This window comes from Zalophus californianus, chromosome 14, assembly GCF_009762305.2.
Source record: "Zalophus californianus isolate mZalCal1 chromosome 14, mZalCal1.pri.v2, whole genome shotgun sequence".
NCBI classification, from domain to species: Eukaryota; Metazoa; Chordata; class Mammalia; order Carnivora; family Otariidae; genus Zalophus; species Zalophus californianus.
In genome coordinates, this window is record NC_045608.1 from 57,712,112 (window position 1) to 57,737,295 (window position 25,184).

Here is a 25,184-nt window from a genome sequence, read left to right on the forward strand (position 1 = left end):
ATCATCTCCACATCTGATCTCCACATTCTGATCGTCTCCACATCTGATCGTCTCCACATCTAATCTCCACATTCTGATCGTCTCCACATCTGATCATCTCCACATCTGATCATCTCCACATTCTAATCATCTCCACGTCTGATCATCTCCACATCTGATCATCTCCACATCTGATCATCTCCACATCTGATCTCCACATTCTGATCATCTCCACATCTGATCATCTCCACATTCTGATCATCTCCACGTCTGATCATCTCCACATCTGATCATCTCCACATCTGATCTCCACATTCTGATCGTCTCCACATCTGATCATCTCCACATTCTGATCATCTCCACGTCTGATCATCTCCACATTCTGATCATCTCCACATTCTGATCGTCTCCACATCTGATCGTCTGCACATCTGATCATCTCCACATTCTGATCATCTCCACATCTGATCATCTCCACATTCTGATCATCTCCACATCTGATCTCCACATTCTGATCATTTCCACATCTGATCATCTCCATATTCTGATCATCTCCACATTCTGATCATCTCCACATCTGATCGTCTCCACATCTGATCGTCTCCACATCTGATCGTCTCCACATTCTGATCGTCTCCACATCTGATCGTCTCCACATCTGATCGTCTCCACATCTGATCGTCTCCACATTCTGATCGTCTCCACATCTGATCGTCTCCACATCTGATCGTCTCCACATTCTGATCGTCTCCACATTCTGATCGTCTCCACATCTGATCGTCTCCACATCTGATCGTCTCCACATCTGATCATCTCCACATCTGATCATCTCCACATCTGATCTCCACATTCTGATCATCTCCACATCTGATCATCTCCACATTCTGATCATCTCCACATCTGATCATCTCCACATTCTGATCATCTCCACATTCTGATCATCTCCACATCTGATCATCTCCACATCTGATCTCCACATTCTGATCGTCTCCACATCTGATCGTCTCCACATCTGATCGTCTCCACATTCTGATTGTCTCCACATTCTGATCGTCTCCACATCTGATCGTCTCCACATCTGATCCTGTCCTGCTCATCACAGGTCCCCTGGCTGATTTAGGATTTAGGGTGGAAGGTACATCCATAACACATCTCTTCTGAAAACAGAGCTAATACCCCAAACTCCCTATGGCCTTATGTGGAAAGTAGGCCAAATACAAGTTATAAATTAAGGGAAATGTAATTAGGCAACCTTTCAAATGAGAGGACTTGTCTTGGAAGGGACAGCGGCCTCCTCATTCACCCTTACCCAGCCTTTATTTTCATGTCAGAATTGATCAGCACTAAACAATGGGAAAACCCATAATGCCAAGCTAAACATAAGCCAATTCTTAGTCACATATGAGCATTCCTCCACCTGCCAGTTGTAAGTCCCAGAGGAGAGTGTCGTTGGTCCTTCTTGGGCCTTGTGTATTTCACAGAAAACATCTACCAAATCCAGTCAGCAGTTTGGCCATTTGCTCCTTGGTATCCAGTCCATGAGGAGTCACTAGTTATTGCCTCCAGAGGCCGTCTGATGAGTTGAGACTAAGACCCACAATGCTCGTAGAGATTCATCCTGACTGCTGCCCCTTGCCCAGTTTTGTTAACACCTTGCTCTGCAAGGCCAGGTCCCCCAAATCAGTGCTCATCCTGCAGATTTGTGGGGTTATCTGACCTAGTTTGCAATCATTGGAACTTGCATTCCCCTATGTTCTGTAAGGACTGTTCCAGCGCTGACCCCCTCCTTGTGCTAGCCAGAGGCTGAGCTCTCCACATGCTGTCTGTACTTTACTATTGCACCCATTTCTCAGAACGCTTACAAGGGTAGGCTTCCTTTCTCCCCTCTTACAAGGTCAGTCCCTCCACTTGGCTCTTCAGGTCAGCCTCTTGCGGCCCCAGAATTTGCCCTGCCCTGGCAGATAGTTGGGCAGGCATTTCAGCAGGAGCAGGATGGGGCTGAGCTTCACAGAGTGAACCCTGTGACTACCCTGGGGGGGTCCTTGGGGAGCGTGGGGGGGCAGTGGATCACCACGTGCTGGCTGCTAACACCTCCCTGTCTTCTCATCCCTTTGTGATCTGCGGGTGCTGCTGCAGTGCGAAGGACCCTCAAGAGCGGCCTGACTCCAGAAGAAGCCAGGGCCCTGGGCCTGGTTGGCACCACAGAGTTGCAGCTGTGACGTCTGGGGGCACCCTAAGAAGTGTGCCCAAGAGCGCAAACTCCTGCTGGACAGAATCCCTCCAGTTGGAGGTGAAGAGACTCGACACTAACATCTGCAGGTTCTGAAGGGGAGTGTCCATTTCTAGGTGTCTGCGTGTCGCGCCCTGGACATTGATGGAGCTCTCTGAGAGTCTCCTCCTCACGCTTCCTACGTTGTGTCAGCTGTGTTTCTCTTGTTTCCTTGACACCTGGTTTAGTAGTTCTGAAGTGTGACACCTTTTCTGTGCAAGGAGCAGCCCTTTTAAGGAGCAGATCACTCTGTCACAGTTCCTGTGGTCATATGAGGCAGTTTGATTAGGTTCGCAGACTGGGTCTCTCCACAGCACCAAAATATCCTGATGGAAACTCCAAAATTGTACACAAAAAGAAAGCACAGATTGTTTACCAGTTGTGGATTTTAGATGTACTAAATGTTTATACAAATTCATAAATGTACACCATGTTTCGAATACTAAATAAATAGAGTTTAATGCCATAACTGGAAACTTTTCTTCTCTTGGGTGTAAGGCCTTAGACAGCTCCAAAGCCTCACCTTCTGAATCAGGGAAACCTCTTCTCAGGTTCATCAGAAGGACTGATGGCTTGGAATGGCCTCGAGGCCCTTTGGCTTTCTTGTTGTTGTTTGTTTTTTTGTGTGTTAATAGAGTGGGAAGTGCCTGCCAACGTGCTCTTTGTAACTCCTTATTAGGCTTCAGTGTTTGTGCAGGACCTGTGAGCAATGACCTCATGTAGATCACCTTATCCATGGAGTACTTTTGTTTTGCTCCATTGTAATGCTGATGCAAAAATTAGAGTAGCATTTAAAAACTGAACTATTCTGGAACTCTTTTTTTACGTAAAAATTCACTTTCTCCAAAAATTTACTAAGTCCCCAAAACAAAATGGAAATTTAAAATTTTGTCTACAGAGAACCTCAGAGTGACAGATGTAGTCCTTGACACTCGAGTACCGGTCATCAGAAGCTAAGGTGTCCAGTGGGGAAGGCACTGCCAGGAGCCACACCGGGGTGGCTGGTGCCTGGGTGGTGGCCGAGCCTCCACAGAAACCCCTCCACCCAGTGTTGCACGGTTCCCGGGGTAGAACCTCTGTCTCTGGAAAGAGGGAGAGGTGAACCACTGCACAGGTTGATCGCCAAGCTATTAGTTCCACGTTTGCATCACTTTTAAAACCTCTGTGACTCTGTGTTCCTGAACCTGGGTGTATGTGACTTACAGACAAGATGTAGTTGTGTTGCCTGAAGAGCGAAAGATCAGATGTTCACTCCACAGGCCTCCGTGACTGGGTACCCTCGCTTTTGCATCCCCACTCTGCTGAGAGCCTGGAAGCTCTTTCCAGCAGGTATTGGTCAAATAATATGTGATGAATGTGAGCACCCCCAGGAAAGCCTGGAATCTGCCAACAGTAGGTCTGTATATTAGACAATTGAGTTTAATCACTTTATCAAAAAAGATACATAGGTTATTGCTTATTTTCTTATGGTTCTAAATTACATGTAATATTCTGGTATTATTTGGCTGTTTGTCAGAGCCTTTGCCTGTTACCTTAGCACCAAGTACAGATAGAATATCCATATCACTGGGGATTGGGATGTGCAAACAAAAGGAAGATGCATTTTTGTTTCACCATTTAGTGAACAGATAGTTTGATGTCCTTCTGGAGGCCCTTGGTGTTCTGCTGAGAGTTACTGCTTTGGAATAAAAGGTCATGTTCAGAAGGAAGTGACTGAATAAATCTGAAGTTAATTTTATTTTAGGGATTAAAAAATTCTCAGAGGAAGCAAGCAAGGTCAACTAATTTCTTGGTTACAGCTAGGTACAGTCTTTTTATTGGGAACTACGTTTAGTAGTTTTTAGTGAAATTGAAGGACTATTTCTGTTGCTCATTTCTTCCCTCCTTGTTGCCACTTACCCTGGCTCCCTCTGTTGGTGGTGTTTTTGTTTCGTTTTGTTTTTAATTCAGGAGGTTAAGTTTCTCTGAAAGACCTTTGAGAAGCATTAAATAAATAGTACCTTACCCTCGGGTGATGCTTTGCTACTCTTGCTGGTCATCACCATAGATATTCTCATGCCTATTTCTTAATTTAGTTTGAAATTACAGACCTGCCAGTAAAGAAGGCAACTCTTCAGTTAAAGATGCCTGGGTTTTGGTTTCTTTGGAATATTGAGTCTTTTTCTGTTTAAAAAATAACTTACTGAGGGATTTGGGGATGGAAGGGAGGATGCACAGGAGGGCTGAAGACCCCGTTTTGTTTTCTTACAAGCCTGTCATCGAACACAGCGCAGGAAGGAAGAGCAGGATCGGAGTCAGGAAACCTGGTTTCTGAGCTCCCAACCTGTGGGTGGCTGCCTCATTGTCCACTGCTCCCAAATCCCCCATTTCTATGCTCATGGCCCTGAGATAGTGTATCACTATCTAAAGGCTAAATCATGGCCACCCAAAGAGAGCAGGTCCTAATCACAGGAACCTGTAAATGTTATAAAGAAGGGTCTTTGCAGGGGATGCCTAGGTGGCTCAGTTGGTTGAGCTTCTGCCTTTGGCTCAGGTCATGATCCCAGGGTCTTGGGACTGAGCCCCACATCGGGCTTCTTGCTCAGCAGGGAGCCTGCTTCTCCCTCTGCCTGCTCTGCCTGCTCTGCCTGCTGGTCCCCCTGCTTGTGCTCTGTCTCTGGTAAATAAAATCTTTTAAAAAAAAAAAAAAGGGTCTTTGCAGATGTGAATAAAGTAAGGATCCAGATATGGAAAGATAATCCTGGATTATCTAGGTGTGCCCTAAATCTAATCATAATTTTTTTTTTGGATGTAGTGTTCCATGATTCATTGTTTGCGTATAACACCCAGTGCTCCATTCAATGTCCTTTTAAGAGAGGTAGAGGGAAGTTTTATATGCACAGAAGAGGAGAAGGTCTTACGAAGACAGGCGGTGATTGGAGCAATGTGGCCACATACTAAGGAATGCCAGCAGCCTGCCGAAACTGAGAGAGGTCAGGAACAGATTCCCCCCCGAGCCTCTGGAGAGAGCATGGCCCTGTTGGCACCTTGGTTTTGGCCCAGTAAAACTAATGTTGAACTTCTGGCCTTTAGTACTGTAAGAGAATAAATCCCTATTGTTTTAAGCCACCAAGTGTGTGGTAATTTGTTATGGCAGCTCTAGAAAATCAGTCACAACCATCAGTCACAAATCTGCAGCGAGGGCCTATTATAGAGGTGACCCTGTGCCAGGAGCTGAGGATTCAGCTGGGAAAAGGAGAGTCATGATCCCTCCCCTTGGGGCCATGAGACGTAGTCATCAACTAAAATTAAAATTTAGTCTAATCTGCAGCTATTTATACATTTTGCCAGAGAAGTAAAAATAAAAATAGCTGATTGCCTAGGGGAAGGGATGAAATGTCTTTGCAGTTGCAGTTGAGGTACATGATATTAAAATGCCCCATCAATTTTTGTCACAAAAGGCAATTTATTTGGTAGAAAAATTGTGCTGCTAGGCGATTCGTGGGGGGATGGGCTTTCTGAATGATTTTTACAGGAGCTCAAGTATTGATGGCATCTCTGTGTGGTCACTCGTTATGTATTATTTTATATAATCCATTTAGCAATTCTCCATTTTCATTTTACGCAGGAACAAGGTAAGGATGAGAGATAATGAATGACTTGCCCCAAGGGCAAAAGACAGGAAGTGGTATGTGCTGGCTTGTCAAGCTCGTCCTGGTTTTGTTCTTTTAGAACCCTTAAGAAAGCCTGCTAATCAACAGTGGACTCTGCTTCAACATATTCTCTTCTCAGCATGTGGCACAGACTGACCCAGGGCTGGGCCTGGTGGGTGGAGAGCCAGTCAGCTCCACATTGACCAAGCCTAACCCTGGAAGCCAGGTGGTGTATCTAAACTCTTGTTCGATAAGGGCTCATAATCATGCACAATTTTTACATCAATGATTAATCAGCAGCCCACTCACCCAGCCACCCACCCAGCCATCCATGTACATCTAGCATAAACCGGAAAGGTTCAGAAGCTCAGAAACATCTTTTGTGACTTCGTGATGGAATGATTCCTACTCTGATTGGTGAAAGGATATGGCGAGAGTTTATTCAGATTGCTGATACTCAACTAAGTGAGGGCCAAGCCATTTATATTCTCTTAATGAGCACTATTTAATTATTGCATTTGAAAAGTGTATTTGTTTAAGATGATCCATCTGAAGAAGTACAAATTTATGATTTTGTAGTTCAAACACCCTTTCAATTGTTGACTTAGTGGAAATTTCCTAACTACTAGATTAGCAACAATGATTTGCTTCCAGAACATTTTGTAATTTAGAAGTAGAGCATTACATGTACAGGAAAATTAAATCAGCTGGATAATTAGAACGGCTGAAAATGAAAAACAGCACATCCTGATCATCACTGGGGAATGACTGTGACACCCCGCTCATCAGGATTATGTAGGATCAGTGTGTGCTGGGCCCATTGCACGTCCAGGGCTGGATGCTGCAGGTTCCTTGCTTGCGGCTGGTGGGGCGGGAAGAGGCTTGCATGGATCAGTCACCATGTCTGCAGAGACTCAGGCACACTCACCTCCTCATCTCCTATTAGAGGGGCTAGACAGCTGATGTCTATTTCCTCTATTCATTTTAATATAATCTAGAAGTTATCTGATTTAGGTGGAAATGGGGAGAGATGGGTTTTGGTCAAATAGAAAAGATATTCCGGAGAGAACCTGCACAGCATATTACAGATACACAACATTAAACCAACCACAAGGTAAGTAGGGCACCTTCTGTTACGGTCTCAGCAGCGGGTCTTCCTATACTAGGAGAGGTTACTGCAGTCCTTGGGACTATTTGGTGGACCCAGCTAAGCAGGGCCTTGGCTCTTGCACTTTCAGAAAATAAACTAGAAAGCTCAATTTTCTTCTGACTCTCTGCCCCTTAATAGCCTCTGCCTAGGAATGCTTTTAAACCTGCACTACTCTCTGGAAGGGGGCTCCAGGGATGGACAGCCAGATGCATCTGGGCAGGGAAGTGGGCTAGGAAATGGAGACAGTCCTCCTGTCCTAAAAATACTTAAACTGTGTACCCGATGGAATAATTATACTTCTGCAAACCTCAACTTCCAAATAAGATTAAAAATGTGGTAGCTATACAGAAAGAGCTAGGTGCTAGGGAAAGCTTTTATAGCTGCTTTATCTGGTCTCTGAAAAAAATGTCCTAGATGATACAGTGATTTAGACAAGGTCATCTTTACTAGAACTCAGTACACAGCAGCTGGTGGTAGACATGGCTTCAGGATTAGAGCAATTCAATCAGCACCAGAGCCCTTCTTGATTTAGAAGATTAAGGCGTAAGATCGGAAATGACAAGGGAATAAAGTTGGTTCTCACCTCAACCCAACCTTAGAAATGCAGTCTCAGTGGAAGGAAATGGGTCCTAATCCAGCAGCCCCTCTCAGCAGGTGGTATGAAAAAGAATAATTTGTATCTCTTTGGAAGAAAAACGGTCCTGAAATTGTAAAGGTTGTGGAAATTGACAACGTCCTGAATCAACGAATGTATATAGAAGTTCACCCTTGGGTTATATTAAACTTTTTAAGGTTGTATTCATGAAAAAATGATAGAAGACGAATTTTTGGATTTGTCTTGTGCTTGACTGAATTCTTCCTGTTTTTAGTGGATAATATTGAAGGTGATTTCCTACTTTTTTAAAATGGTCTAACACATGATTTGTAGAGATAGTAATTAAGGCCACAGTAGTCCATTTTAGTCCAAATGTTTAAAGGAAAAAAGTTTTCTTATTAAAGTTGCTTAGTAAGCCTATATTCTGGAATCCTAATACTCTATTCCAGAACCTGTGTGTGGCCATGGCCTAGAGCCATCCGTGGGAGAAGTGCCTCACGAACTTCCACACATGTAAATGCACCCTCAAGAGCAATCCACTTGCACCTCTCTCCTAAGGGATAACCTTATTTACAAATAAAGTTTTAAAGTAGACAGTTGGGAACTGGAGCCCTGGTAAAGGTAAGCGGGTTTTCCAGAAGTTTAATCTTGCCCTTAGTAGTTGGTCCTTTATTTGAAGCTTTTGCTTGAAGGATGCGGTCTCTCCCTTAGTTGGACTTGAACTATTCTGAGGGCTGTTGGTGTCCCTGCTCTGGTTGGTCTCCAAGCTATTCTTTGCTGGGCTTTAGGCTGTGAAAAAAGGTAACCACCCTCCAGAGGAATGGTAGGTATTTTGAGAAATGTTCTTCCTTATTTCTGACCTCAGGAGGGTGTTCTCAAAGTCAGGCCCACCAGGTCCTGTAAGGGCAGAGGAGATAAGCGGCTCCAAGATGCAGAAACTTGCTCTTTCATTTCTGTCTGCTTTCCATGCTGGACACTGCAGAGGCCAAGAGGCTGAGCTGCCTGGCGGCCTTTGACTGCCACACAGGGCAAAGCCCAGAACCTGCACAGCCCGCTGTGCCTTTCCAATGTGCAGTGACATGCCCACTGATCCCTGGCTGTCCCTGTGAGACAGGAGTTATAAAAAGACTACATAGTAGGAAAGGATGCAGTGTCTTACTTAGAAAAAGAGTGTCTTCAGGTAATTTATTGAGTACGGTATGAGTATAAAAGGGCTTTGCAACAGAATTATTCTGAGAATTCTAAGGTGAAGACAAGTTCCTTGCGGTCCAAGGGCTGCCCTGTAGAACTTTTTGTGGTGATAGAAATGTTCTATATATGCACCATTCTGTATGGTAGCCACTAGACATAGGTGGTTGCTGAACACTTGACATGCGGCTAGAGACTGAGGAATAGGAATTTATGTTTAGATGGCTACGTGGGGGTTGGTCGCTAGTGTATTGGATAGCACAGGTGTGAGAGAATACACCTTTGTATATACTTTGTTACTGTTTTATTCATTTTACATAAGGTTTTTTTTTTTGTAAAATTTGTGTATAAAACTGCTTTTGACTACGTCTACTCCAAGAACTTAAAACCATGTCTACAAAACTATGTCTACTCGCTGCCCATGTTGTGTTCTGAGCCTTGGGAATTTTTGTCCTCAAAGGAGAGTGCCATATGATTGGCATTTGGTGCAATCAAATATGCACTCTCCTCCCTGACGGATCTGCCTAGATGCGCTTTCTCCTGAGTCCCCATCAGGGCTGTGCGAACTTCCCTGTGATAACTCAGCTGTGGCTGGGCACACATCTCTGACGAGAGCTAAGTCCACTTTGCAATAAAGCTTTATAAAGCACTATTTCAGTTCCTGCACTGCTTGTTCTCACCATGTCGCCCTCTGGTTGGTCCTCCCTACTGCAGTTCACCTTCTCATCCAGGAAGCCTGCTCACATTTTATCTGCGTGAAACTAGCTGGGTGGATATCAAAGACAACCAGTTAGATGGTCTTTCGTTCTGTGTGCTATGCGTACCACAGGTGGGTACTGGGCAAGGCCTGGGTGCTAGGTGCTATAAAAAAATGTAAGAATGGGTTATCACAAAGATTACATATCTGAAACCACAAATCAAGGCACATTATCTGATAAAAGATGTTGAGCCACAGCCAGTGAGTGACAAGAGGCCATCGGGGAGATATTGTTTGGATGCCAAAACTTTGGAATATCAGCCACAGATTTTGTTATGGCAGGGTCTTCAGATAGAGGTGGTCTGTGAGCTGAACTAAAGTGTCCTGCTTCTAAAATAAAGTGGCGGCTGCCTTTTCACAATTTCCATAAACATTTAAATTAACAGCATTTCACAGTGCTTTTTTCTTATTGCTTTGCTTGGTTGTCTGTTCCTACTGGTCTATCCTGGACTTAAGTATGAGGCAGCTCTTGATTTAGCATAAAATTATGTATTAATTGATTTGAAGTTTAATCCTTTAATGGTTCATGGAGTTCCACACCAAGCAGCATGGCTTGCCAAAGTAACACACAGTCGTTGTCTCACCAACCACTGAAGACAGGTAACAAGGCAAGATGACGCAAGGTTCCTTGAGTGGTACCGGTGTGTGGCACTCTGCCCCAGAGAGGGCTCTGCTGCTGGACTAGGCTTCATGGAGAACTCTGAGGTGGAGTAGACTGGAGCAGGACCTTGGGAGGCAGAGCAGGGACATCTGGCCTGCACTGGCAGGTAGGAAACCGTGCTTGTGTTTTGCAAGGAAAGTGAGTGGATCAGAAGACAGAACCAGATGGCCCATACAGAAAGTGAATGGCTAGAAACAAAGGTTGGAGTCACATTATAAAGGAAGAAGGGAAAAAGAAGGGACTATTCGGATTCCTCACCAATTAGCTGATTTAAAATCTTCACAATTGCTCCATAATAGAGGCTGTGTATTAACCAGGGCATGCTCAGCTAGAAGAACAATCCAGTCTGGGTTAGCTTAAACCAAAGAAGAGAATGCATCACAAGACCCAAAGGGTTAAAGTGTAGTCAATTTAAATTGGTATCCACCTACTGTCCAGTGACCTGCAATCAGGGGGCCAGAGTTCTACTACACAAATATGGCTACTTAGGGATGCTGTGTCTGAGTGGGTACTGCATTCAATAGGAAACAGAATATTGTAATCCTTAGAGCAACTGTTAAAAGTGTAATGCGAAGAACTGTAACTTAAAAGTCAACAGGTAAGTTAAAATGGAATTATATAAAAAATTAAAATTGGAAGGGCAAAGACCAGATATATAGATTTGTTTGGTCTTAAGAATTGCTTAAACTGGGTGATGTATCCATGGGCTCATTATTCTAACTATCTTTGTAAATGTTTAAAATTCTCCATAATAAAAGGTTTAAAAAATACATGTATTCACACAGGGTCCCTTGGCCCTTCTGTTTCAATCATTGTACATGCTTTTCTAGATGAAAAACAGATTTAGAGTTCTTCTCCATGCAGTGAAAGCACAACCACTTAGACCCATTAAGTAGAAAGCTTTAGATTTGGTAAGCGTTATTATCACAGTTGCAGTTGAGTAAAAGTCCTGGTATTTCCTTGCAATTTTGATTTATTGGGTCTGAGTGGGATTTGAAAATGTATCTGATTTTCTACACACAAGTCCAGTGACACTGATGCATGTTCAAATTTGGGGAGGCACAGCTTCAAGGGATAGATCCTCTGGATTATTATGTGCAAGGAGCCCCCCATCAGTCCTGTCCTTGGCTTGGGTACTTCCCTGCTATCGGACTCAAGAAGCATGAAGATGTGGCACGTTATGCACAATCTTAACTACATCAATGCATTGTGATTTTGTGATTTTGTGATTCCAGCATAGTTATCTTTTTCTTGGGCAGCTGATTTACAGTAGAGCCTCTTGCCATTTAAATTGCTTTCGTTTCGAAACATAAATCTCATGGGTGAGTTTTCTCCCCACATAGCACACACCCCTTACAGGTTGTCTGCGTCTTTCACCAGGAGAGCTCCCTTCCTTCTTCTTGGGGGCGGCTTCACAGGCACGTGGCCAGAGTCATCACAGAGGGCCCCACACTCAGTGGGCCTCACATGTGGTTGAATGCTCTCCTGTCACTGTCTGAAGTTCTTAATTTTGTCTTTGAACTTGTGTTCTGTAAGTGAAGTCTGGTAAGACAAAGGCACACACACAGGAGCAGAGGAGATCCATGCAGTGTGTCCACTGTTCCCCACCACCCCATTCACTTAGAGCCGTCGTGGTGCCTGCGTGCACAGAATTCCAGCAGACCCACCATGTCCCGGTTGAGAAGAGATTCAAAGCATAAGCAAGTTATTCCTACAACTGAGTAAGTGGGGGCACTGAGAGCCCCAAGAGGCCATGCTTTCCATTTGAACCAGACTTGATTTGAATGCGAAAAGAAGGTAATGGCATTCTAAGCATGAATGACCGTGGAACCCGGTCATATCCTTTTTCTACTCATGTTACTTTTAAGTTTTTAGTTTACTCGTGTCATTTTCCTTCGTTAGCCACCCACATCTGCTGAAAATGATGACTTAGGAAAAAAGAAAACATAGGGCAGCTCCTAGTTTTTCTTTTAGTCCTTCCTTACTCATCAGTAAGCTGCAAGAATGTTGATAGAATGTGTACATATCAAGAAGTGAAATAATAGTTGAGCGAGGTTTTTTTTTTTTTTGGAGTGTTTCCTAATAAGGACAAAATACATATATATACACCACATGTATACATAAGCTATGAAATGTAACTTGTTTAATTTTGGTGATTCTGCATGAGTTCTCTGCTCTTCTAGTTGCATTTAAAACTGGAATGGTGTACTATAAAGAGGAATAAAATTAATGCTAATGATTTAGAATTTAAATTTTTCGTTACTTAGGACAGCACTAAGTAGCAAGTAAAAACCCACAACAAGATGTGAGAGATACCACGGAAGAAAGTGAGAACATTTTAGTACTTTTAATGGTACTATTTTCCTAATTTTTGGACACGAGGCCCCCCCATCTTCATTTGGCACTGGGTCCTGCACTCAGGTAGCCAGCCCGGCTCTTCACTGCTCTCCTTTCCTTTGCGGAGCCCCCTCCTTCTCTATTCTATAGCCTTTTGAGGACTGCCAGTGATGTGAAGGGCACCGCTGCACTCTGATTCCTCTGCGGCTATACCTGTGAAAACTGGAACAGGGCCAGGACTGACTCCAAAGGGATTCAGGGGATGCATCAGCCCTAGAGGCCGGCCTGCTGTAGTAGACGGTGACCCGCCTGCTCAAACCCCTTCTAACTTTGACTGGTCTTGGACCAGCAGCCACAATGCTGGACTCACTGATCTGGTGCTGTTGGCTCTCCTTTTCATTTGATCAGTTCTGGCAGAAAAATTCTTCTAATAGACCAAACTTGAGCTGTTATCCTTGATAGCTTGGTCCCTCTTTGTCCCTTTCTGCCACTGCATGAATTACTGAGAGCTGGGAGTAGGCAGGGCAGGTGGAAAGCTCTTGTCAACAGTGGTTTCATAAGAACTCTTTATGTGGAGTCCTGTAAAACAGCGCTTGGGACTTTGCTTTTCGTTTTTAAATGGTTCAAGTAGAGAATTACCCCCTCTTAAAAAAAAAAAAAAAAACTAAGATAGTTTTGGTAATGTATAAACATCACACTGCAAAACTGGAAACAACAAACTTTATAGGAAACTGAAAAGGACCAGTGAGAGTTATGAAAAATAAAAAGAACATACACAACTGTACCTTCAAGAATTTCCATGGAACATTATGACCCATCAAATTAAGGTATCCACATTCCCTAACAAAACTGAACTGATCTGAGTAAGGACAGCATGAAAATATTCTAATGCAGTGCTGCCCAACAGAACTTTCTGTGATGATGGAAATGTTCCATTATCTCTGTTGAATACAGAAGCTACCAGCCACATGAATACTCACAATGTGGCTAATGCAACTGACAAACTGAGTTTTTTATTTATACAGCCACCTTTGGCTAGTGATTACCAACTGAACAGCACAGTTCTAATGCCTCATGGGTCAAAATCAGTGGTTTCTTCAGGGGATTTCTCTAATCCCTGCTGCGGGGTGTAGACGGTTGGGGGTGGAAAGAGAGGAAAACTCTTAGCAGCTCTATTTAACTACTTAAACAAGTTCTGAAACTCTCCACAGCTCTCAGAGGCAAGGGCTGAGGAAAGGACTCTGGGGGAGACCTGAGTATGCCCTTGAACTCCTGGCTAATGCCAACGGGGGTAAAGGGCCTAGGACTTGGCTCACGCAGATGGGAAAAGGCCTATGGTGCCACTCACAGAATCTGAGGCTTGGGCCATCCGTGCCTGGAAATCGTTGCTGTAGGGCTGGCGGGGAGGTTGGGGTGCTCATTTCCGGACAGGGTTTCCAGGGCTAGAAGAGGATTTAGAGGTGGTGGGAGGACCCAGGGGCCCTTTCTGGCCACCTGCAGGCTGGACTGGCCCTTTCTTTTTGGGGATTAAGGTCTTGTTCTTGCTCTTGAACACTTTGCTGGGATCCAGCTTGTTCACGAAGCAGTTGGTCTCTTCTGCAAGTAGGTCTGTGTTGTAGGTGATGGGTTTATACATGTTGAACCACTGCTGTAAGGGAGAATTGGGAGAGGTCAAAATTCGAAGGAGAAAGGCAATTGTTTATGCTCTTTAGTGGAGACCCAGAGGTAGAGAGGTGGGGAGTGAGGCAAAGAGAACAAAAGTTTTTATGAAAAACTGCCTCGAAAATCTGTTAGCACGTCCTTGAGGTGAAAGTGATGGCACACACATTGCTTTATTAGGTCTCATAACCTTTAAAATAAATTCAGCACAAGGACTAAGAATGCAAGTAAACTTCCTTCCTTCTGATCTACTGAGCCCTGAGCATGGGGATTAGGTCCCAGATCATCAGTGACCTTCTAATTGTTCTGTCCTCATGGCAGCCACTGCCCATCAGGTGGCTATGGCAGCACCTTCCCAGAGAAGGTGCATGACAGGGCCAGTGGCAGGCCCTGAGGGAAGCTGCCGGTGCTGGTGCTCCTTTCCCCTTCTGGGCAAAGAGCATCACATTTATTGACCTCATGATGTTGACTGGATGGATGTTAGGTGACATTTGGGCAAAGTGAGGCTCACCAGATGAATACATACATGGAGCTGAGTCCCTAGTTCACTGCCACCCCAGCCAAAGTTCTTCCAGGCATGCCTGGTCTCAAACTAGGGGGTATATGAACATTACCAGGCAACTCTATGTTTGAAATGTTGCCCAGATCTGTAATATAAGCAAGGCACATCCATACAATGGAATATTCTGTATCACTAAAAAGGACAGTTCTGTATGTACTGATAGGGAATGAACCCCAAGATGGAGTGTTAGTGAAAAGAAGGTGCATAACGATGTGAGTAGTGCACTTGTGATTTAGAAAAAAGGAACCGGGCGTCTGGGTGGCTCAGTTGGTTAAGCGACTGCCTTCGGCTCAGGTCATGATCCAGGAGTCCCTGGATCGAGTCCCGCATCAGGCTCCCTGCTCGGCAGAGAGTCTGCTTCTCCCTCTGACCCTCCCCCATCTCATGTGCTCTCTCTCTCTCTCTCTCATTCTCTCTGTCTCAAATAAAAAAAAAAATCTTAAAAAAAAAAAAAGGAACCAAAAATCATATGCATGTATGCTTTCTATGCAGTAAAGTACCCTGCAAAAAGCACAAGAAAAATGCAAACAGTGGCTGCCTCTGGGGGAGGCTGGGAGGCTGGAGAGCCTGGGAATAAGACTGACTTTCCACTCTTCATGTGTGCACGCACTGCCTATCTAAAACCAACACTCAGACCTAAGCCCCCAATAAAATTTAATTAGAAAGAAAACTCCCAGGTGATTCTGAGGATCAGCCAAGTTTGGGAACCACTTAGTTCAATATTAAGTGAGGCTATCCACCTACACTGGCGCCATCTGCCTTGCTTAATGAAAATGCAGGTTCCTGGGCTCCACCCCAGGTCTTCTGAATGGGACGGGGAAGCTGGGACTCTGCAATTTAAGTACTTCCTCAGAGATTCTGATACAGTCCACAGTTTGAGATGGCACGTGTTTCTCCCTTACCTTGGCCTGTGGGCTAATGCCATAGCTGGTGAAGGCGTACTGCCACTGCGGCAGGCCCAGGTGCGTGATGAGCAGCCGATAGTAAGCAGTGAAGGAATCGGTGAGAAAATGCCAGTATAACGCTCTGTCCAGGAACCAGATCTCAGCGTCTTGGGCTAACGCTGAAATAGCAAATGAACGGAAGAAATGAACGGATGGCATAATACTTTTCTCCTTCTATCTGTAAAGTCGATATACTCTCATGGTTAAAAAAAAAGAAATTCTAATAGTGGAAGGATGTAAAATACAAGTAAGAGTTCCTTTTTACCCCTTTCAACCTCCAGGCCATGCTCCCGTGGCCACTGTTAGGGGTTTTACTGGTCTTCTTGTACAAATCCCTGATCAGTCAGCCGACTGACTTGTGCGCTGGGCGTTGGCCATCTGTGCATTCAGGCTGACTATTCAGCAGCCTCCTGCCTCAGTGGGGACAGACTGGGGTCTCAGCTTTCCTGATGGAGACAGACTCTGAAAGCCTCTGATTCTTTTTTTTTTTTTTTTAAGATTTTATTTATTGGAGAGAGAGAGAGCACGAGTGAGAGAGCACAAGCAGGGGGAGCAGCAGAGGGAGAGGGAGAAGCAGACTCCCCAGTGACCAGGGAGCCCGATGCGGGGCTCGATCCCAGGACCCTGGGATCATGACCTGAGCCGAAGGCAGCTGCTTAACCGACTGAGCCCCCCAGGCTCCCCAAGGCTCTGGTTTTCTGAGGGGGTCTCCATCAGGAACCTGAAGGGCTGTGAGCAGCCACTGTGGGGGAGCGCAGACCAGCTCCTGTCCTGGATCCTGCCTGTGCTGTTGCAGGAGGTCCGGGCTGAACTGAAACAGGCATGGTCACAGCAGCTCCAGCCTCGCACTCACTCCTCACCTTTCGTTCCTCCCGCAGGCCTCTAGTTCGTCTCCTGTCTGATGGCTGTAATGGCTCCCTCAGTGGCCCACACCCTCCAGTCTCTTCCTCTTCCAAGACTGCCTGTGCAAACAGGCATTTCCACCTCAATTCGGCCGTTCCTTTACTGAACAACCTGGACTTCCCACTGCCATGTCCCAACTCCTTCCAAGCTGTGCATGGCTTCTGGCTTCAACTCCTCACCCACAGGATGAACCAGGTAGCCCTATGATTTGAAATTGTCATGCCTTCCAAATCAGTTGCACTTTCCCATGGCATAGCTTTACCCAGTCTCTTCGCCTGGATGTTCCCCTTACCCCACAACCCCTCCTGCCCCACCCCTCCGTATAACCCAAGATGTGGATGAAAGGCTACTTTGCAAAGTCGGTCCCTCCTTCCTCTAGGGGTAAAATCCTGGCATCTCTATTTTCTCACCCTGACAGACTGAGAGCTACGTGAAGAGGGCTGGGCCTTGTCCACCATCCCCAGGGCAGGGCCTGAACTGGTGACAGCTGCTGCTCTGGGGACCAGAGACTTTCCCTCTTGATTTCTCATCTGAGGTCTTAGATTGAGGTCTACTCATTCAGGTTTATAGGTTGTTAACTTGCCTACAGAGAGAAGTATACAGGAAAGATAATGCTTTTCCTGGATGCTTTTCTAATGCGTGAGCCTGCTACAGGAGTCTATAAACACAATGACTATTTCTTTTAGTTTTTACTCACTTATTTTCGTACTCCCATTATTTTGCAGTAACTCACAAATGATGACAGCTTAAAGACTCTAGCGATTGGCCAAGAAGGGGATGTTCAAGGAGGACCAAAGGGGCTTTCTGGGTCTTTACATCACCAAGAGACCTGGCCGCACCTCATGGGTCCAGAGGAGTTGCCTTTTGTGTCGTGACTGCAGAGCAGGGTCATCCATGCCACACCCAACTGCAGGACCATGCTTGTCAATGATTCTTACCTGGTTTCCCTCTTTTGTAGACAAGGCAAACCTTCCCATTCCCATTGCAAGGATCCAGCTCAAATATCACACTGCGAGAATCAAAGTGAGGCTTCTCTGGCTGGTTCTCACTGGCTGCAAACCCAGAAGTTAATAGTTATGTTCAAACATACTCAACTCAAACACATACTTATCCAGCATTGCTAGGGTAGGGGGGAAAAAAAAGGGAAAAAGCCTTATCTCAGACATATTCTTAACTACTATTTCCAATGTGAGCCAAATGAAATTTTTAAAGATTTATTTCAGAGAGATAGAGAGAGAGCGAGCGAGTATGGGGGGGGTAGAGAGAATCCTCAAGCAGACTCCCCGCTGAGCACAGGACCCTGAGATCATGACATGACCTGAGCCGAAACCAAGAGTCAGACACTTAACTGACTGAGCCACCCAGGCGCCCCCCAAATGAATTCTATACTCTAAATGTCCAGGATCTTATCCATGGGCTAAGCCTTCTGTCTGGGCTTCTCTATCACAGTGTCACAGAATCTAGGGGAAGGTGACACAAGGAATACAAACTGAACTTGCTGAAGTGGGAATACATAAAGGCAAAGTAATTTGGCCTGATGTTGACGTCTCTTTTTCCCAGATAATTGCTTTCCCCTTATTTATAGCACTTTATGATCTTTTGATTAGAATCCCTTTTCCTTGGTCTAAAATGTATGTATAATATTTAATATTAATTACATTATAATTAATGATAAGCCTGGCTCAATTAGAAATACCTAATAATTAAATACAATGGAGTACCAGGAAAAAGAGACATTTTTAGAAATACAAGCATCAGAAACTTTCCTGCTTCTTTCGTTACAGCTATTATGTAATAAAGATGAGTATTAGTAACTGAGGGTGAGAGTTTACAAACCTAGGAGAGACTGGATAAAACAAAGTCTATAAAAAGACTATTTTTTACTTACATATTGCCATACATATAATTTTATACAAATGCATAAATATTTACATTTCTAACTAAAAAAATGTTTTAAACATGGCCTTCCCTTCCCACTTTAATACTCTTCTTAATTTCATGTGGTCCTCAACTCATGGAGTATGAAAGGTTCTGTCTGGCTTCCTGGCTCTACACTGTGGACTGGAAAACTCTTGAGTCTTAAGCTGAGGTTCCCCTTCTTTATTTCCATCTCTCAGGCTCATTGTCCTTCATTGCCCGATGGTCAGTGTCTTGAAATCCATTTTTATATATCTTCTCTGTTGTTGTTCCAGGAGGGCAGATAAATTAGGTCTGTGACTGGGTGCCTGGGTGGCTCAGATGGTTAAGTGTCTGCCTTCAGCTCAGGTCATGATCCCAGGGTTCTGGGATCGAGTCCCGCTCCCTGCTCCTTGGGAGCCTGCTTCTCCCTCTGCCTCTCTCTCTCTCTCTGTCTCTCGTGAATAAATAAAATCTTTAAAAAAAAAATTAGGTCTGTGACTTCCATCTTGGGTGAGATCCAAAGTGTAGACTGTAGGGTCCCACCAAGTTTCAGCAGCCTTGCCCTGACTGATGCCAACTGGGGTCTGCCTGCAGGTGAAAAATTACAAAATAGGAAACTCCTTTCCGCCATTTGTAGATGTCACTCCAGTTTCTGCTCATTTTTGGTTATTCTCCAATCTTTTTAGGTCATTGTCCTTAAAGTTTTCCCAGAGTTTCGAGTAGTCTTGACTTGGTAAAAGGTACTCTGCCATTACCAGGAGGAGGAAGTCAGTATTTGAATCTTCTGCTTCCTTTTTTGCCAAATATGCAATGTCACTATTTTTAGTTTCTCACTGAAATTTTAGTTTAGTTTTATCCCCATGTATGCATTAGCACATTGTTGTGCCAAATAATTTCACTCTTGGGAGTACCAGTGGATCTCTTTCTTGTTACCTGTTATTTGTGCTAGTTTTGTTCATGGCATTGTGTTTTTTCATGTGCCTAGTTATTTTTTAGAAGGAAGTGTTTTTGAAAAATTATTTATAAAAACAATTTGAGGTCTAAGATACTGTTATCCTCCTCTAGGGTAGAATTTTCTTTTTTATATAAGAGCTTTATTGAGATCATTCACCTACCATACCACTTACTCATTTGAAGTACACAATTTAATGGTTTTTAGTATATTTACAGTTATATAACCATTAAGACAATCAATTTTAGAACATTTCTCTAGAGTGAATTTGTTTCTGCTAGGCCCCTGAGGAGATTAATAACCTGGAGTCAATTTAGTCTAATTTTCCAATTTAACATTTTCTGGGCCACACAGATGACTTACAATGGTTACTTCTGTTTTTTTTCTGTCTCCTGGGTACTGCTCTTCATGGTGCCAACCCCAAAAGTAGGTAGTTTTTATGGGTGCCATCCTTTGTAAGGCCTGGACTCTGTTTTATTCCCCTGGTCTCAAAATGGGGCAAATTCACAGCTTTCCAGCATCCTCATAGCCTGTTGTAAGAAGGGCAATCAATGTATCTCAAATACTGAATCTCTTCTCCCCTGGATTTCTGTCTTCTGGATTTTGATCTGATATTACCTCATCATCCTGTTAGCTCTTTGATGTTTTTAGCAAGGTGGTTTTTATATTTTGCTGACTTCTCAGTTGTCTTTGGTAGGAAGGCTTCTCTGAATTACCTGTTTACCTAATTTGCAGAAGAGGAAATCTCTTCGTCAGTTTAAGTATGCTCCTAAAAATAACACATAGATGAGCTTGCTTTTTATATCAATCTGACAGTCTTTGTTTTTCAAAAGGGAGATTTAATCCCAGCACATTTAATATCGTGATTGATCAGTCTTATTTCTCCTAATGTTTTGTTTCCTAATTTATGTTTCTTCTTTTCTCTCTTTTTTTTAAAGATTTTATTTATTTGACAGAGAGAGACACAGCGAGAGAGGGAACACAAGCAGGGGGAGTGGGAGAGGGAGAAGCAGGCTTCCCGCTGAGCAGGGAGCCCGATATGGGGCTTGAACCCAGGACCCTGGGATCATGACCTGAGCTGAAGGCAGACGCTTAACGACTGAGCCACCCAGGCGCCCCTTCTTTTCTCTTATTTTTCCTCCTATGATTCAATATTCCCTTATTAGGTTGGAGATTTAAGGTAGATTTTTATTCCTTTAGTGGTTATCTTCCTGTTTTTTTTGTTTGTTTGTATGATTAGATCAATAAGACTTTACCCTTATCTGAAAACAATAGACCATTATTTCTCCTAACCGAGTGTGGGATGCAGAATTCTAAGGCCCTCAAGATTCCTGCTCCTTGGTATCTATACCTTGCAGGACCTCCTGCCCTTGAATATAGTCAGGATCTGCGAATATGATGTAGTAGTCACTCCCTTGATTAGCTTACATGATAGGAGACTGTTGCAGCAAACCGAAGAGGCATTTCGCTGCTGACTGAGAAGTAAATTGCGATGTAGTGAGAGGGTCACGTGGCTAGAATCTAAGGGGAGCCTAAAGATGCTGAGAGTGAGCCCTAGCTAAAAGCCAGCAAGAAAATAGGGACTTAAGTCCCACAACTGCAAGAAACTAAGGCCAACTACTAGTGAGCTTGGAAGAGGCCTCTGTGCCTTGGATGAGATCATAGCACCAGGTGACACTTTCATTTTAGCCTAAAGACCCTAAGTGGAAGACCTTACTTATTAGTGGCTGAATTCTTGACTCATGAAACTGTTAGATAATAAATTTGTGGCGTTTTAAGCCATTAAATTTGTGGTAATCTATTATACAAAAATAGAAAGCTCAAACAAGACACTCTTGTTTCCCCCAACAAGGTGTACTATTTCTTCCCTGTAGTAGGAGGAGACCTTCCACTTTCTGCTTCTTTTCCTCCTTTGTCCTACCTTTTCTACTATTAAAGACCCCAAGAACACTCTACATATTAATTGCTAGGGCTGCTGTAACCAAGTACCAAAACTGAGTGGCTTGAACAACAGAAATTTGTAGTCTCACAGTTCTGGAGGCTACAAATCCAAGATCAAGGTGTTGGCAGAATTGGTTCTTTAGATGGCTGTGGGGAAACAATCTGTTCGATGCTTCTCTCCTAGCTTCTGGTAGTTGACTGGCAAATTTAAGCTTTCCTTAATGTATAGAAGTCCCACCCATCTCTGCCTTCATCTTCAAATGGCATTCTTCCTGTATCTCCAAATGTCTTTAAGGACATCAGTCATATTGGATTGGGGGCCACCCTACTCTAGTATGACCTCATCTTAACTACTTATATCTGCAATAACCCTATTTCCAAATAAGATCACATTCATTCTGAACTGGGGGTTAGGACTTCATTTTATGAATGGGGGGGCATAATTTAACCCATAACACTTTTACATCTTTCCTCTTTCTTTTAGGTTTAGCTGAAACAGTATACAGTTGACCCTTGAACAACACGACTGAACTGCATGGGCTCACTTATACATGGATTTTTTTACAGTGTTGTCAATGTATTTTCTCTTCCTTACGATTTCCATAACATTTACTTTTCTCTTAATTTATTGTAGGAATAGTGTATATTACACATAGCATACAAAATATGTGATAATTGATTGTTGTTGGTAAGGCTTCCAGTCAATAGTAGGTTATTAGTAATTAAGTTCTGGGGGAGTAAAAAGTTCTATTAGGATTTTTGACTACATGGAGGGTCAGTGCCCTTCACCCCCACATTGCTCAAGCATCAACTACAGTAGGTTTTACAATATTCCTTGCACTGTGTCCTTCTTTCCAAGCGTTTTTTTTTTTTTTTTTAAAGATTTCTGAGAGCACGTGCCTGTGGGGTAGGGGCAAAGTGGGGGGACAGAGGGTGAGGGAGAGAAGCAGACCCCTGCTGAGCATAAAGCCCGATGTGGGGCTCAATCTCATTAACCTAAGCCAAAATCAAGAGTTGGATGCTCAACTGACTGAGCCACCCAGCTGCCCCCCAAAAGCTCTTAAGTAATAATTACATAACACAGGGGCACCTGGGGTAGCTCAGTCAGTTAAGCATCTTACTTTGGCTTAGGTCATGATCTCAGGGTCCTGGGATTGAGCCCCACATCTGGCTCTGCACTCCGCGGGGAATTTACTTCTCCCTCTCCCTCTGCCTCTCTCCCCTCCCCCAGCCTGTGCTGGCTCTCAAATAAAATCTTTAAAAATAAAGTTATACAACACATTGCTATCTTGATAGATTCCTATCTCTTAAGATTAAATGCATGCATAACCCCTTCATGGGAGGGTCACTGATCCTTTGTTTCCTTTTCTCCCACATTTTGGGACCTCCATTCAGTCTCATTTGTCTTCTGGTTAGAGGAGTAATGTTCTTGAAGTTTTACAAATCCTTCCATATTTTTTTTAATAAACTGGAAGGTGTGTTTGGTCTGTATACATAGGACTCTAGATTTGTACTCCTTGTTGCTCAGTAACATGTATGTGCTTTCTATCTCTAGTTTCCACTGCCACAAGAGAGAAGTCTGGTATCAGTCTGATTATTATTTCTTCACAAGTTATTTTTGCCTAGAAGCCTGTAATTCTTTTCCGCATTATACAACACCTAGGTGTCTCTTTTCTCATCAGTCCAATCTGGGTCTCTGAGAGCCCTTTCAATTTGCAGAGAAATTTTCTTTTATCAGTGTTTCTTGCCTTTCTATCTGGTCTTTTTCTTTTTTATGAGCACCTGTTATGATGACAGAAGATCTTCTGGATCTATTTTCTATTTTTCTTACCCTTCAACCTTTCCCCTCATAATTTCCCCTTTAAATTGATCTTTTTTTTTTTTTAAGATTTTATTTATTTATTTGAGAGAGAGCACGAGAGGGGGGAGGGAAGAGGGAGAAGCAGACTCCCTGCTGAGCAGGGAGCCTGATGCGGGACTCGATCCCGGGACTCCAGGATCATGACCTGAGCCGAAGGCAGTCGCTTAACCAACTGAGCCACCCAGGCGCCCCGATCTATCTGTGCTTTTAAATACATCTTGCACTTGGTTTATCAGGCTACTAACTCAATCTTATGTATACTCTTCTTCAATTCATCAATTGAGAATTTTTACTTTTGTTCTATAGGAAGCCTTTGTGCTGTCTTAAATGTCTTTAACTGTCCTAATTCTTGTTTTTACTTAGGTTTTCACCTGTGTCCTCTAAGCAGTTTTATTTGCCTAGTTGTATATCCTGATATTTCTTTCTGATCATCCTCTTTTTGATTGTTGACTACCCTGAAAAAGTCAGTGTTTTTCCAATTAGGTTTTATAAGACTTTGGGTCTAACTACTGGACTATCTTAAAAGGCATGAACTCAGCAGGTACCAAAAGGCCAAGTGGTTTCTATCTCTATGGGTATGTAGGACAATATGGTCTCTACCCCTAGCTGTGTCCTTTGCTTGAAAACTCTCTAGTATCCAGTCCACCTCTATCTTCCAACCTCAAAGGCAGGGAAGATTCAGTCTACTTATTTAACAATTTCTTTGCCTTGAGGCATTCAAAAGTCCCAGCATACATAGAAAGCAGATGTAACCTTTCCCTTTCTTGTGAGGACTCCCTACATCTCTGAGTGGCAGGCTCTTGCCAAGGCCCATCACTTTCCAGTCTTTGCTCCTGGATCCCTCCAGTACAGGCATAGCTTGTTTTATTGTGCTTTGCTTTATTGTGCTTCACAGATAATGCTTTTTTTTTTTTTTTTTACACATTGAAGGTTTGTACCAACGCTGTGTTGAGCAAGTCTATTGGCACTATTTTTCGAACACCATTTGCTCACTTTGTGTCTGTGTTACATTTTGGTAATTCTTGCAATATTTCAACCTTTTGCATTATTTGTTATGATGACCTTTTAAGTTTGAACCCATTCTTTGCTCCCTCCCCCCCATTTTAGATATATAATAGTTTCATATTTTACATAGTTTTATTTTGCAAATCCCTTGACTGATTTTTACAGATACACTTATTTTTATTGCTTTTGTTCTTCATATTCTTAATTATTGTCTTTCCTTTCCACTCAAAGAGTCCCCTTTAATATTTCATGCAGGGCTGGTTTAGTGGACATGAACTCCTTTCATTTTTGTTTATCTGAGGAACTCTTTCTCTCTTTTATTCTGAATGAGAGACTTGCTGGATAGAGAATTCTTAGCTACAGATTTTATCCTTTCAGTACTTTGACTATACCATGCCACCCGCTTCTGGCCTGCAAAGTTTCTGCTGAAAAATCTCATAGCTTTATGGAGTTTCCCTTGTATGTAATGATCTTTTCTCTTGCTGCTTTTAAATTTTTTTATCACTACTTTTTGCCATTTTAATTATGTGTCTTGGTTTGGACCTCCTTGGGTTGATTTTGGGGGGGGGGTGTCTCTGTGCTTCCTAGATCAGGATATCTGTTTTCTTATCCAGATTTGGGAAGTTTTCAGCTATTATTTCTTCAAATAAATTTTCTGCTCCCTTTTTTTTCTCTTTTCTGGGATCTCTATAATATCGATGTTCTTACACTTGATGGAATCACGGAGTTCCCTAAGTCTATTCTTACTTCGGATAATTCTTTTTTCTCTCATTTGTTCAGCCTGATTACTTTCCATTACTCTGTCTTCCAGGTCATTAATTTGTTCCTCTGCTTCCTCTAATCTGCTATTTATTCCAACCATGTACATTTTAAAATTTGATTTATTGTGT

At 43.3% G+C, this 25,184-nt stretch overlaps 2 protein-coding genes across 8 annotated transcripts in view; one reads left to right on the forward strand and one right to left on the reverse strand.

Annotated features, from left to right (window-relative positions):
* Positions 1 to 3,213, forward strand: part of FHOD3 (formin homology 2 domain containing 3) — a 450,944-nt gene extending 447,731 nt beyond the window's left edge. For 2 of the 4 annotated variants that reach the window (XM_027576518.2, XM_027576519.2), the window contains exon 29: positions 2,116 to 3,213. In XM_027576518.2, coding sequence (XP_027432319.1) covers positions 2,116 to 2,198 — 83 coding nt within the window. In that variant the 3' untranslated portion in view covers positions 2,199 to 3,213. Of the gene's footprint in view, positions 1 to 1,081; positions 1,115 to 2,115 lie in introns of all 4 variants that reach the window. The other 2 variants (XM_027576520.2, XM_027576523.2) reach the window with 2 other exon arrangements.
* Positions 1 to 25,184, reverse strand: part of TPGS2 (tubulin polyglutamylase complex subunit 2) — a 91,402-nt gene that overhangs the window by 19,513 nt on the left and 46,705 nt on the right. For 2 of the 4 annotated variants that reach the window (XM_035724085.1, XM_035724084.1), the window contains 3 exons: positions 17,575 to 17,688; positions 15,692 to 15,852; positions 13,275 to 14,216 (listed from right to left, as the gene is read on the reverse strand). In XM_035724085.1, the coding sequence (XP_035579978.1) occupies positions 13,986 to 14,216; positions 15,692 to 15,852; positions 17,575 to 17,688 (506 nt within the window). In that variant the 3' untranslated portion in view covers positions 13,275 to 13,985. Of the gene's footprint in view, positions 1 to 13,274; positions 14,217 to 15,691; positions 15,853 to 17,574; positions 17,689 to 25,184 lie in introns of those variants that run through there. The other 2 variants (XR_004819627.1, XM_035724083.1) reach the window with 2 other exon arrangements.